This window comes from Ambystoma mexicanum, chromosome 11 (assembly GCF_040938575.1).
Source record: "Ambystoma mexicanum isolate Mex_15411 chromosome 11, UKY_AmexF1_1, whole genome shotgun sequence".
Taxonomy (NCBI): domain Eukaryota; kingdom Metazoa; phylum Chordata; class Amphibia; order Caudata; family Ambystomatidae; genus Ambystoma; species Ambystoma mexicanum.
In genome coordinates this window covers 1,399,095,473-1,399,109,703 of record NC_090934.1, presented here as the reverse complement: position 1 = coordinate 1,399,109,703, position 14,231 = coordinate 1,399,095,473, and the positions used below count along the sequence as shown (strand labels likewise).

At 46.2% G+C, this 14,231-nt stretch overlaps 1 protein-coding gene across 1 annotated transcript in view; it reads right to left on the bottom strand.

Annotated features, from left to right (window-relative positions):
- The window catches only part of SNRPA1 (small nuclear ribonucleoprotein polypeptide A'), a 103,457-nt gene that overhangs the window by 26,123 nt on the left and 63,103 nt on the right, over positions 1–14,231 (bottom strand). Inside the window, 1 exon segment of the mRNA XM_069625021.1 lies at positions 603–711. Within this exon segment, the coding sequence (XP_069481122.1) occupies positions 603–711 (109 nt within the window).

Sequence of the window (14,231 nt, the reverse complement as noted above, 5' to 3'; positions counted from 1 at the left end):
TCATTTAAAACTTGTGTATATTATAAATATTTATATACAACCTTAAGTGTGTAGGTTGTACTTGTACATACTTTCAATTGTACAGCTCAAATTACCCCTCTTGAAATAAGCCTGACTGCGCAGTCACTACGAACTTGTGAAGTACAGGCTTATATGAAAAGGTTACCCAATACCAAGCAGATAAGCCTGGTGTAGTTTGACAGCACTAATTCTTACCCAACGTGAACCTCCCCTATGCCCCCCAACCCCAAATACCTGCCTTCCATTTCCACAAACATTACACACGACTCAAACTTTGCTCCTGCTCTCTGCCCCTCCCGTCTTCTTCTGGGATGCACCAGATGAGCCAGTCAACCCCACCGCATGTGGGGGGCGGGCTCATCGCCCTTTAGTATGCAGTCTATTTTGCGCACGATCAACAGATCATGGACAAAAGCATGTCCAAATCCATGTGCGGGCATACCGAGAATTAATTTCAGATATGCGGGGTTAACAATCTGTCAAACCGGTTGGCAAAATAACCCAGTAGTATTGATGGGAGTGGAACTGTTGAATGTAATGGGTTCTTTCCTATAGCCGTTGTCAAAAGGGGAAACACATACCAGGTTTAGCTTCACCAGGTTTAGTTTCTTTGCCAGGAATCTGTCCAGACTGTAGTAGGCCTTTTAGTCGCTCAACTTCAACTAGTGTGCTTGCATTAACAATAGCATTCTGAAACAAACAAAAAAAATATATCAAAAAAGTTAAGCAGGGACTATTAAAAAAACAAAATATAATATACCACAGAGCATTTCGAAAAGCAGGCAAGTTACCAAAACTGAACTGTAATGAAACGTGCATAAAATCACACAATCAAAATATCAACATACTGCAAACAAAAACCACTTGAAATAAACTACATTTAGAGACAACAAAAACGCAAGTCCCTTTTAACATCTAGATTCCCTTCAAAACCGACACCTCAGTTAATCAGAAAAGAAACCAAGATGTCTTAGTTACTTACTTTTAACTATTTCTCCAGCATTTGGTATCTTTCATAGATTCACATGGTTGAATATTCCCCGTCAGACCGGGAATCCTCAGTGATTAAAAATAATGTTAACAATTACATGTATTCCATAGGAAAATTGAATGGGGATAGCCCATTTAGCCCAGTGAGGCATTCACTTGTGTAGTCCCTCCACCTCACTTCGTGACTTTATGACCCTAGCTAATGAGGTGGCAGGGTTTAAGCTCTGCCCCAGGCAGCCACCTTCAGATTTTGAACCGCGAGTAGACTACCTGCGTGATGACTGCCAGGCCTTGAAGCAGCCTCAAGGGGAGGCGGGTGGGCGCATGTGAATCTATGAAAGATACCAATGCTGGAGAAATACAGTTACAGTCAAGTAACTAAGACTTCTCCAGCATTGGATCTTTCATAGATTCACATGCTTGAATAATACCAAGCAGTTAAGCGTGCCCACATTACTTAGTAACTCGAAGATAAATCTTCAGCATACCTAGTGCACAGCAACTCAAAGTAGGCTACATTACTAGGGAACAAAGGTGGGAAGAAGGCTGCTCCTACCTTACATAAAGAGGTGGCGGAGGACCGCCTGTCCTACTGACGATTCCTTGTTGGCGTCTTCAGCCAAACCATGTTTAGCGAATGTGTGGAGCATGCTCTGCAGATTCGCTATATTGGCACGCCCGCATGGAAAGCAGTTGAAGCTGCTCTTCCTCTGGTGGAGTGATCTGAAGGTCTGGCGAGTGGATCACCTTCAGCCCAATGGCAGTGACTAATGCACCAAGTCACCCAGCGTGCAAGGCTGCTTAGAGATATGCTGCCCTTTCGAGCGGCCAGAGAACCCTATGAAAAGCCTTGCAGAGGTGCGGAATTCTCTGGTCCTTTGAATGTAGAATGAGGACTCCGGCCACATCCAACAAGTGCAGCGTTCTTTCTGCATTTTAAGTGTGATTCATGAAAAAGGTCAGAAGCACGATGCGCTCCAAGAGTGACATCTCCGAAAGAACCTTGGGTAGGAATTTTGGGGGCATCGTTTTAACAATGACGCAGTCCCTCTGAAACATGGTAAATGGTGGTTCAGACAAAAAGGCGTGATGTGATTGCAACCCGGAAGGCGGCCTCCCAGGAGAGAAATGTTATGTTGCACCTCTGTATGGGCTCATATGGTGATTCCATGAGTGCTGCCAGAACTGTATTCAAGCTCCAAGAGGTAACCAGTGTTGGTGGAAAAGTCTGCAGTAACCCTTTGAGAAAGATTTTGATCGCCAGGTTGGTCAGTAACGATGGTTGATTTGGATTTGTTGTGCAGGCCGATCTGGCTGATAAATGTACTTTGATGGAAGCCAGGGAGAGTCCCGCTTTAGCCAGGTGTAATAGGTATGGCAGTACCTGTTCCACTGACGTAGCGAGTGGGTCCACTGAGGAAGTCTCACACCATTTGGTAAAACGAGTCCATTTCCGGATGTACGTGGTCTGTGTAGACGGAGCTCTGGAAGCTTTGATTATATCCCAGCAATCTGGTGGGAGGGTTAAATTGGCTAGTTTTCGCTGCTCAGGAACCACGCCTTGAGCGATAGACTCACTGGGTCGTGGGGAGGAACCTTGTGGTTCTGCTGTGTCAAGAGGTTCTGGTGAGCTTTGAGTCAAATTGGGGGCATGGGGGGGGGGGGGGGGGAGAAACGGGTGCTGGGAGAAAACTCATAGGATTGGATACCACACCCGACGTGCCCAATCCGGAGCTATTAGTATCATTCTGCAAAGTTGTTCCTACAACCTGCGCAGTACTCACGCTATCAGTGGAATTGGTGGGAAGGCGTACAGAAACTTGCCTGTCCAGTTTACTAAGAAAACATCCCCTAGAGACAGATCTTCCGGGTGTCCGGAGGCGAACACGAGACATTTCTTGTTGCCTTTTGTGGCAAACAGGTCGATGTCCGGATGCCCCCAATTGTGGAATATCCATTGAGCTTCTGCTTCGTTCAGTTTCCATTTGTGGGAGGTCGTGAAGTCTCTGCTCAGCTCGTTTGCTAGGACGTTGTCCACTCCTGGCAGGTGTTTTTGATGTGCACTTTGTGCTGTAGTGCCCAATCCCACAGCCTTTGTGCTTCCTTGGACATCTGTGATTTCGGGGCCTCCCTGCTTGTTGGGATAGTGTATGGAGGTTGTGTTGTCTGCCCTGATAGAGGTAGAAAGGCTTTCAGCGCCCAGCGGATTGCTCAGAGTTCCACAATATTTATGTGTAGCTGGGACTCCTGGCATGAACACATGCCCTTTGTTTGCAGATCTGCCAGGTGTGCTCCCCAGCCTGATAGAGATACACCTGTTCTGAGAATAAGCATCGACGTTGGGACTTGATAAGGTATTCCTTGCTACAGATTTTGTGGTGTGCTCCACCATCAGAGCACTCTGGAAGCTTGCTGGAAGCTGTAGGATGTCCTCCAATGACCAGAGTGCTCCATTGGTGGTCCAGGGTCTCTTGGATTGGTCTCACGCGAAGCTTGCGTTTTGGAACGAGGAATCTACATGAGGACATGATGCCCAGGAGCGATTTGAAAGATCTTACTGTGAATGTCACGTTGTCGTGGAACGATGCGGTCAGTTGAAATTCTGTCTGCTGAGGGTCGTACCCTGGGTATGCGGGTATTGAGCTCTGCTCCCAGGAAGATCACTTTTTTTGGAGGGGATTGGACAGTATTTTGTTTAGATTATGGAGAAGCCCAAACTCTTCAGAAGGAGCATTGTCTTTGTGACCGCCGAGGTTGCCGATTTGAAGGAAGTTGCCGTTATGAACCAAACGTCCAGATAAGGAAAAACCTCTGTTCCTGTCTGCCTGAGTTTTGCTGCCACCGGTGCCAGACACTTGGTGCCAACCTTAGGCCGAAAGGGAGAACACGTAATTGGAAATAAGAAACCTACTGCAAATCACAGGAACCTTCTGTGCGCAGGATTAATGGGAATATGAAAGTATGCGTCTTCCAAGTCAAAGGTGGCGAGGAAGCAGCATTTGTTTAACCAAGGAAGAACATTTTGTAACAATGTCATCTTGAATTTGATGCGATTGATGAATTTGTTTAGCGCCCTCAAATCCAGCATCGCCTCCACTGTCTGTTCTTTTTCCTCACAAGGAAAAAACGGGGAGTAGAAGCCTCTTCCCCTTAGTTTCCCCGGAACAGGTTCTATGGCTGCTTTCAGCAGTACCTTGCAGATCACGATCGTCATGCGTTTCATATGGTGGACCTCGTGGCGAACGGGTGCAAGGGCAGGGGGTTGGTGGAGAAATTCGAGTGTGAGACCCTCGCAAATTACTTGCAACACCCACTTGTCCGATATTAACCTTCGCCAGTGTTGATAATGGCGGCTCACTCTTCCTCCCACCGGGGTGTGCTGAGGGTGAGAAAGGAATGGATTGTCAATTTTGTTTAGCTTGCGTTTTGGACTGGGTAGAACCACATCTGCCCCTCTGTATCTGGTCGTCACCTGATAGCGGTTATCCTGGAAGGTATTGCTCTGTCTCTTGACAGAAGGATGGACAGTTAAAACCTCTGTACCTGGAGGATGAGGCTTGAAAGGGCTGAACGGAGCGGCAATCCTGGTCTTGATCGTTGAGAGCCGTTAGCTCGAGCCGTATCCATGTGTCTTGATTCCCTTAAAATGGTCATTGATCTCTTTGCCAAAGAGATCATGCCCATCGAAAGGCATGTCCATTATTTGAGCTTGGACTTCTGGCCTGAAGTTGGTTGCCTTCATCCAGGCTGGTTTTGGGCCCGGTTGACGCACGTCCACCACTGCGTCAATCAAATGGTCGTATGTAGCCTCACCATCCCTTATGATCGCCCTAGCTTCTTCTTGAAATTTAGCTGGTAGATGTTTGGTCGGCTTTGACATGCATAGCCATAACTCCTGGTCCAAACGAGCCGTCATAGCCATAGTGTTGCCTGCCCTGATAAGGGAAGCTGATGAGGATACCTTCCTGCCCATAGCCACCAATTTTCGCCCTCGTCAGGTGGTGCCGACAAAGGAGATTAAGGATTTGCCAGTTTCTTTCTGGCTGCCCCTGTAATCATGGAGTCTGGTTTTGTATGCCCTCTTAAGCAGAGTGGAGCCATGTGTGGGGGCCTTGCATTTCTTTTCGGGCATCGAGACAAGAGCCGGTGTGGAAAGAGGCGTAGAAAGGATCTGAATCCCATATTGTATCCAACATAGGAAGAGTAGTGATTGTTCTACATTTATCCCTATGCTCACATAGAACTGACTTCTTCTCTTCAGACTTACTTGCAGGATCTGCGCCTTGCCGATAATTGTATGGAACGATACCAAGATGTCCGGCGGGGAGGACTACCCTGTAGAATCCCTTTTCCTGGGTTTCTCTATGATGTAGTCGTCCCATCCGCTTTGTGCGTCAGGGTCGTGGGTAATGTCCCCTTCTTCAGGATCTGAAAAATCCCTGAACGGATCCTGCGGCCAATCAGAGACCAAATGGATCGATGGTACTATTTAAGGGTCCCTTATGGGTGAAAGTGGTCTAGGTGAAGGTGGAGAGACTCTTGTCGGTGAAGCACTAAGTGTCCTGCTCCTACGCCTGTGGGTTGGGTCAGGTGAACATGGCCTCTTCCGAGGTCTGTTCTTGGTAGGAGAGCCTCTAGGCCTGCAAAAATGAGGCGATCTGTCTCTGAGGAGATCTTGTGTTAGAGGTAGACAAATTCCTGTGTCTGCTGATCGATGGCATCAATGGTTCGGATCGGACGCCTGTTGAATTCATCAATGATTCTTCGCATTGACTCCATGAGTTTAGGTTCATATGGGTCTGCCGTCTCCTCTGTGATGGGGTGCCAAGGAGGACTATTCTCTGTAGGTTAAGAATAGGTTGTTCTCGTGTGAATTCAGTGTCCAAAAAGTCCTCCTGTAGAATGATATCTGGCCGCTCTGTCATTTCTCTTAAAGGAGATAGCTACATTCCCCATTGGCTCCTCCTGGACTTGCAGAGTTTCTGGGGCCATATCAAACAGCTCATCTGTATTGCCTTTATTGGATGGCGTCATAGCCGTAACTGGTGCTCGTGGACAGCGTTTCAGGTTTGTCAGTCAATAGCTTAATTGACAGCGATGACAGTTTCAGTGTTTCGTCAAAGAGTGGCGAGATCTTGGTTCCGTCGACGAGAGCTTCGTGGACGAATGGTGGGTCTCCGTCGACAACTGCATCATAGACGAGGATTGACGATACTTTCTCGTGGACAATGATGTTTGAAGAGTGGTCGTAAACACAAGTTTCGTTGATGGTCTGGTCGTCAACGGTTTTGTGGAGGCTCCCACCCCCCTATCGCCCCCCTCCCAAAACATTTTTTTAAAAACACCCTTACCTTTAGAGGTAGTTTTCTCCTAAAAGCTCAAGGAAGGCGTGAGGAAAGTCTTTTCTACTTTCCTTTTGGGAAGTGCTCCTTCTCTTAGAAGTTTGACTCTCAGATAGTTTTTGCAACACAACTGGAGCTGCCTTGACAGATTCCTCATCCGAGGAGTGACACAAAAGTCTTGCACATTTCACATTTGTGGATGTCATGAGGGTACAAGCTGTAGATGCAGTGCTCATGAGGGTCCCTCATATAAACCAGTTTCTTCTTGCATCTGGTGCAGTCCCTGAAAAGGGAAGGCTTCTTTGCAGTTGGTGCCTCCTCAGCCATGGTGTGAAGTAAACTTTCACTCTATGAAAAAGAGTAGGAATCTTGTGTTTTCTGGTCCCAGAAAGACACAATTGATAGACCTTGATCAGAGGATCAAAATAGGAAACGTTTGGAAAAGAGCTAACAGCTCAAATAGAATAAAAAAGTTGAAAAGCTCAGAGCTGGATGATTCCCTCTGTTAAGACTGTGGTGAAATATCTGAAGATGGCTGCCTGGGGCGGAGCTTAAACCCTGCCACCTCATAATTTAGGGTCATAAAGGACCAAAGTGAAGTGGATGGACTACACAATTGAATACCTCACTGGGCTTAATGGGCTATCCCCATTCAATTTTCCAATGGCATTAATGCATACATTTAATAAACAATTATTTTTAATCAGAGGATTCCCGGTCTGACAACATTGAATATTCAAGAATGTGAATCTACGAAAGATCCAATGCTGGAGAAATAAGGTTTTCCATGATCTGTATAACATGCTATAGAAAAGAGTCTTCCAAGGACATGTGCACAATAGTTTTACCCTGCGTATCGATGCATTTTGCAAGGCTATGCCATTTGAAATAAGACTATCCTCTAGCAAAGTATATATAGAGCTCTTGTTGATGCACCATCAAAAAAAGCCAATTTCAGTAGATATGTCCAAAGATCACATTGTATTTATTGATTTAAAGAGCAGGAAAGTATAAAAGCTTTAAAACGAGGGTGGACGAAGATGCAAGACGGGTGGAGGTGCTAAAAGTGAGAGTAGGAAACTGGATTATGCACCAGGGGTTTGGGGGACAGCAAGGAGAAAGGGAGCTGCAGGGTGCAGGATGAGATATACATAGAAACTAATATGAAGGGGCTAGACCACGGATACATTCTAACAATGCACACAAAGTGAAATAATTCACAAGGAAGCCAAGAATGGAGCAGAACAAAGAATAGAAGCATGAGGTGAAGGGCAGAAGAGAATATATAATGGCTGAATAAAAGGAGCGTAGAGGAGAAAGTTGGTAGGCAGGAAGACCAATTACAGCAGAACAATGACCGAGATGGGAAAATTTAAATGTTAGGTTATACGATATTTACACTATACGTTCACCACTGAAAGATGAGAAGTAGTTGAGAAACATGACAAAAGTGAAATGAATTTACAAGTGTTAAAAAGCGGATAGCGACAGAGGGAAATATTGGAGAGGGGCAGGGTGAAAGAGGACTCAATTGAATGCAGAGGATGAAAAATGCAGAGCAGAAAGGGGAAATGAGGGGGGAGTAGGAGGGGCAGAAACAGTAAAAACAGACATTGAGGCCTCGAAATGTCAAAGGGCAGTATTCATCCAGGACTGGATGGCCAACTGGGACGATTCCACAATGTTATTGAAAACATGCAATATCTCCACAGGTCACATACCCTTCATTCCCATAGCTCTCTAACCCAACACATTTTTTGGACCTCTGTCTCTGCAGCAAACCAAGCCAGAGAACTATTGAACAAGTTTACTGGTCACGTAGTTAGCAAAAGGTGCAGGGATGTGGACAGCCACATCCTTAGCATTTCAAGTTTAAAGTATGGGACATCAACAAACGAAGCACATCATTAGAATATGAAACAATCCCATAACGTCCCGCCTACTGGGAGCACAGCAGCAGAGTAGGTGCTAGTGTTCCATGACATGGATCAGGAGCTGTGAAATCGGCAGGTGGTGATCAAATCAAGCGCAGTGCCCTGAAAGCAGAGGCATGACAGCAAGATAGAGGGGGCTGAATAGCGCCAAACGCAGCACAGAGTTCAAGGGGTGGGAGGATGGGTGAGCGTTTAGAGTGGTGGCAAAAGTGAAGTAGATGGACATATGGGGGTGGGAGGGGATGGAGTACCGTTTCTCTAGAGTATCTTCCAGTTCAGCTGTGCTGCATTAAACACCCAACATTTCAGAATGGAGTAGCGCAGGGTGGGACACTAATCTCAAAACGGCTATGTCAACATTGGTGGATTCACAAACTTCTTACTACATGGAGAAATACTTCTATTCTACAAAAAGACGTTATGTAACATAAGTGCCAATGGGTATCCAATCCAACAATCTAGTAATACCATTTTATGTTTTCATTTAAAAAAAAAATCAAATTGTATTAATCACACAAAAGAAAACCACACTTTTGAACCATGAAAATGATCAAAACATTGTAAAAGAATTACAATACCTAAAAAAGCAACAACACAAGTAAACCAATATAAGTGGGTCCTAATTATATAGTATATCCTTGGACAAAAACGCATGACTCATTCACACTGTGGTCCCTTGGCTGTAACAATGCCAGCTATTGCATATTATCTTTTATACTTTATAATTTCCCAATTTGTACACGTTTGTCCATTGAACACAAAAAATGTAGGACATTCTTCAGGGGGGCATATGTTGTCTTGTGTCTGTTCTATTCGAAAAAGAGCTGAACTCAGTTTAAAAAAAAAATCTTCTTTCAAAACCAAATTAATGTACCCTCGAAGACTAGTTAGGTGAACATCCGAGTCTTATGTCAACCTTGACTGGTTATAAACGGCAGTTTCCAATTTCTTTGGAGGTTCTTGCTCTTTTCTTCTTCTCCCATTCTAAAGTCACTAAATCTTTGGCAATTTCATCCACGTCAATAAAGTCGATGGTGAAATGGTGCAACTACCATCATGTTTATCAGTTGCGCAATTGATTGTGGGTCTGTATCTCTAGATGGCAGATTTGCAGAGTTTGTAATCCAGATTTCAGGGAGGTAATGTGTCCAATTGTCAGCCTCAAAATTTCACAAAAGGAATTTGTATTGGTAATAGCGATTATACCTACTAGGATGCACTGAGAATATCTAGAATGGGACTCAGGTGGTCAACTACCTTCTTTTACATATGAAAGTACACATTTTACACTTCGTTTTGGGCACCTTTTGTAGGGTAAGACATGAACACCCTCAACCAACTGGCAGTGGAGTAACTTTGTTGAAAATGTTGGGGGGTGAGGGGGAAATGACATCTGAAGAAAAGATGCACCAGCCAAATGGTGTGCCATGAAAAGTTGGGGGGTGGGGGCGGCGAACACCCCTGTCCCCCCTCCCCTAAAATTGCACCCATGCCAGCTGGTCATCCTCAGACTAGTTGGAAATCTGGTTGAATGGTGAGGCGTCAACAAAAGAGGGAATCCATGTCCTAACTGTAGGTATGATCAGGTATCCAGGAAGGATCATCTGAAGCCCTGTACATTTAATGTCAACACTACTTGTATGAAGATTAAATGGATCATCTGATTGAGCCATGGTACCAAAAGGACTGAGGTAGCAGGCTCTTTTGGCTTTGGAGTCTTAGATCACCAATGTTTAGGGTACAAAACAAGTTCACCTTCGCGAATGCACATCTGAAAAAATAAGTGAGCTCACAAGTTGCAGACCACTACTAGGATTGACACTCCAAGGTCTGTTTAGGACTAGTGTGCCTGCCCAGACCACAGTCCTTAGCATGAGCCCAGTCTTGCATCCACACACTGCTCCCCACCCCCCGCTGCCCCGCCCAACCATTGCAGCAGTCTCATCCTTGTCTAGATTGCAAAGGGTTGGAAGGAGCCTCTGCCTTTGTCACCGGAGTGATAAATAGAATAGGGCAGCACCTATCGCCTTCACGAAAGCAGGAGCAACACTGCAGGGTCACTCTGCTTTGGGAATACCATGGAATGCAGCGCTTGATCGCCAGCATTGAATGACAAAAGAGAAGTGGTTAGAGTGCTTGGTTTCATATGCCATTTACTTAATCAAGCAGAACTATTAGTCTGAGCAACCAAGGTAGGCGCTGCTTAAGAAAGTTTACCCAGCTGGCCTTTTACCGAGGTAGGCGATGCTAAAGAAAGTTTACCTTGCTTGCCTTTTACTGAGGTTGGGTCTGCTGAAGAAAGTTTACCCTGCTTGCCTTTTGTTAGGGGTTTTTGCCAAAATCCTAGTTAGGACAGTTTTTCTTAAGTCCAACTAAGGGCTTAGCTGGTGGCAACCTCTGTTGAATCTCCGTCACCAGGGTGTGGAGAGTCGAGAGAATGTCCACTGAAATGTCCCTTGGCCGAGGATGGAGCGCTGGGCCCTGCGCAGTGGTACTCACCGTAGCCATAGTGGGTGACAAGTACTTTTGCTGAGTCACAGCAAAGGGACCGTTACTTTCCACGGTACCCTTTTTCCACCTTCTCAGGCTCCTTGGAGACAGCTCCCTCGCCATGCAATGACTATCTCACTGTGCCGTCCTTCAGCGTCTGGTTCTCCTCTGGCTTCCTGTGGGCTTGGATGGCTCTCCTGTTGCCCTCTCCTCGCAAAGGCTTCACTCGCCCTCCTTGATGCTTGTGAACTCCACCTTTTATACACCTGTGGGCCTCTACAGGCGTAGTCTGAGGTTCAATTAACTGACCACAATCAATCCAATTAACAGGCCATGCCTGACCTTCAGTGCTGTAGTCTTCAAAACCCCTCTTCGTTCCAGTACTATAGTGGCGTTTCCTATAGGAAGCCTGTACTGTTCCTTGGGGAAACTTCTTTGCAGTACTTTGGGTAACTTCAGGGGGGGACATTAGGATATGAACAATATCCTAGAAAGACTGAGGGAGGGTTGGATAAGTTAATGTCAGGAAAGTGTGAGGGGGGAGAATACGGTGTCTCGCCCTCTGGCCCCTGCTCCCCAAGGAACCTCCACCCAGGTGATCCTCACTAGTCCACCCTCAGGGTCAGGATCCAAAAGAGATGGCCCTTCTCTGGCCACCTGAATAGAAGATCCCTGTGGAGCAGTTGCGACTTGATTACCCCTTAGGGCGTGATTCCCTGCCCACTCCCCCCCCCCCCCCGAACCCTAGGCATGCCTGTGTGGAGTGGGCACAGAATCACAAGTCTTGAGTTATGATGAGGCGCCTCAGGAGTTCGGCCTAATGCTTTGACAGTGCCGAGTTCTGCATCCCTAGTTATACTTGACAAGAATACATCAAAGGCTCTTACCGCCCCCAGGTTCTGGGTTGCTCTTTGGTGCATGCTGCCGAGGTTTTTTTTAGCCTTATTCTGTTGTGCTTTTTATTTTAACACGCGTGACTTAGTCTACATATACTATGTGCGTCATTTCCTCGGCCTGGACAGAACGTCTACAGTCTGAACCTGTTCTTGAGCCTAGCTTTGCATTGCACACATGATTTACCCATGTGAAAACTCAAGTGACGGGCACCATCTTTGCTTCTCGATTATTTCCATTAGAATGCATGGGCTTCCGCTTGACGACCAAGCAAAGCGCGCTGTTCTTTTCTGGCCTATTTCAAATGCCATTATATTGGATGCATTTTCTGAAGGGGTTTAGACGCGACAATTGCTTTGGATGCTTTAACCGCACCTGTGTATTTTGGTACCCTGCTTCCTGTCTCTGGCTGCTCATCAGTGCAGAAGCATCTCTGCTACGAGCTCATCTAAAAACAGGAAGCCACCACTTCAGGTTGGCTTTCTTCTGTTGGAAAAGGGGAACTGTGCCCGAACGGCAGGTGTTTGTGAGTCTACAGTTAAGTGTCCGATTTTGTCCTTTGGACGCCAAGCTTGCATTGTATGTGAATGCATGCTATTTGCCAACGAATATCCATAGCTTATAACTGATGGTGTCAGCACCACGTGCATTTTCAAGGCATCAAGCTGTTGAAGACAAGAGGCTGCTATTCTGTGGTTAGAAGAGGAATCCATCATGTGTTGTTAATCGCCTTTACTAAAGCCACGGAACAAGCTATGCGCTTGCTCTTTGCTGAACCCACAAGAATGATTCATCAATGGCAATATATGGTCTACAGTAAATGTCTAAATTTGTCTTCTGACACTAGCCCTTGTGCAATTGTGTACTTTGTATTCTGTGGCACAGCCGTCTTCGCTCGTTCGTAACATTTGTAAATCAAGACAGTTGTAAGAGTACCTTCAGGTTTCTCACAGAAGAAAAAGGCTCCACTCATTAAGGATAAAAAGAAAAAAAGGGCCAGAGGTCTAGCAACAAGTGCGGAGGGTCTCACTAGGAGAGCGAATGAAGCATAACATGATAAATCTCCCCAACACCTTGCTGCTGGACTGGGTCATCTAGTAACCACAAACCCAAGGAAGTGATCTCTGGCCCATTCTGAGAGAATGCTAAACCACCTAGACACCAGCTCAGCCACCTTCCACGGCAACCAAACTGCTGCAAGGGAACTGCCAGAGCAACCTTTCACTGCGACATGCCGTCAAAAGCACTTGCACCATCTCTGCGTCGGAGACCAGCCAAGTCTGCTAGCAACCGCTACCCCACACCGCCTGCGTGGTTACCAGCTTTCAGCTTTAAAAGTCACTGCTGCAGTACCACAATGCCATATTGATCCAATCACCCCTGAAGGTAATCTCCAATTTTCTGAATCCAAAGCCACTGAATGTCCCTGCATCACCAACTTGCCATTGCCTGCTCCTTTCCCTCCATTTGAAACTATGTAGGTGAGCCCGCTAAGAACACCCCCAGGGGACAGGGCAAATTAAATGCCACTGGGCCAAGCCTCCCTCACCCCTTTTTAGGATACAGAGCCAATCAGGAGTGGAACAGCAGGAAGGCCACAGCCACGGAGAAGGCGGTGCAGAACCCTCCTCCTATGAGGTTTGTCAGGAGATGAGTACATCAGGAGTAGCAGAGCCTACCACGGCCAATCCCATGGAACGCTCACAGCCTCACTGAGCACCAGCTGCCCGACAACTGGCGTATAGAGTGACCAGCACCGGAGACCTCAGGAAAAGTAGGCATGCTCCGCCCAGAGGAGAGCAGGGAGCAGCCCAACAGAGGAGCCGAGTGGACCACAAGCTGCCGAACTGCTGGCGTGTTGAATTGGCACCAGAGCCCACGAGAAAAGGAGGCAATACCTACCTCGAGCGGAGCACTGAAAGAAAACCAAAGAGTAGAGGCGTTGGGTGACCTGAGCCCCGCCACAAGACCAGAGGTAATCAGCTACTCCAGGTAATCGGGAGAGGGGAGAAGAAGCTGAACAAGATCCCAAAGTGCAATGACAAGAACTGGACCCGTTGGCAGGATGATGGAAGTAAACCTCCAAGCGGCAAGAGAAACTACAAACTCAAAGCAGGGTACAAACCAAGAACTAACTCTAGGGAACAAATGATTACCCAGAACACTCTTGCAAGGAGGGGCGGGGGGAGGGGCGTACAATTTAAGTTAATGAAAAATATATTGACAAGTAAACTGTCAAACCAGGTGAAAGATTACAAAACTAACACTATAGGATATTTGAAGACCGATCAAATAGTAGCAAAGTAACAAGGCAAAATATAAAGCATAAATAGGGGTCAGGGAACAGGCAAACATCTGATCATGCCCACACAACCACGACCCAATGCAGGACTGTAAAGGAGCAACATCGATGTCTGGTGGTAAGGGCAAAAACTTCAGAGACACAACTTTACTGAAACTAAATGTAATGGCACACTAAATAAAACCTTCATGCCACCATAGAATTTGAAATGAAATTGGATTAACTTAAAACATTATTGAAAAATACCATCAGCTATTT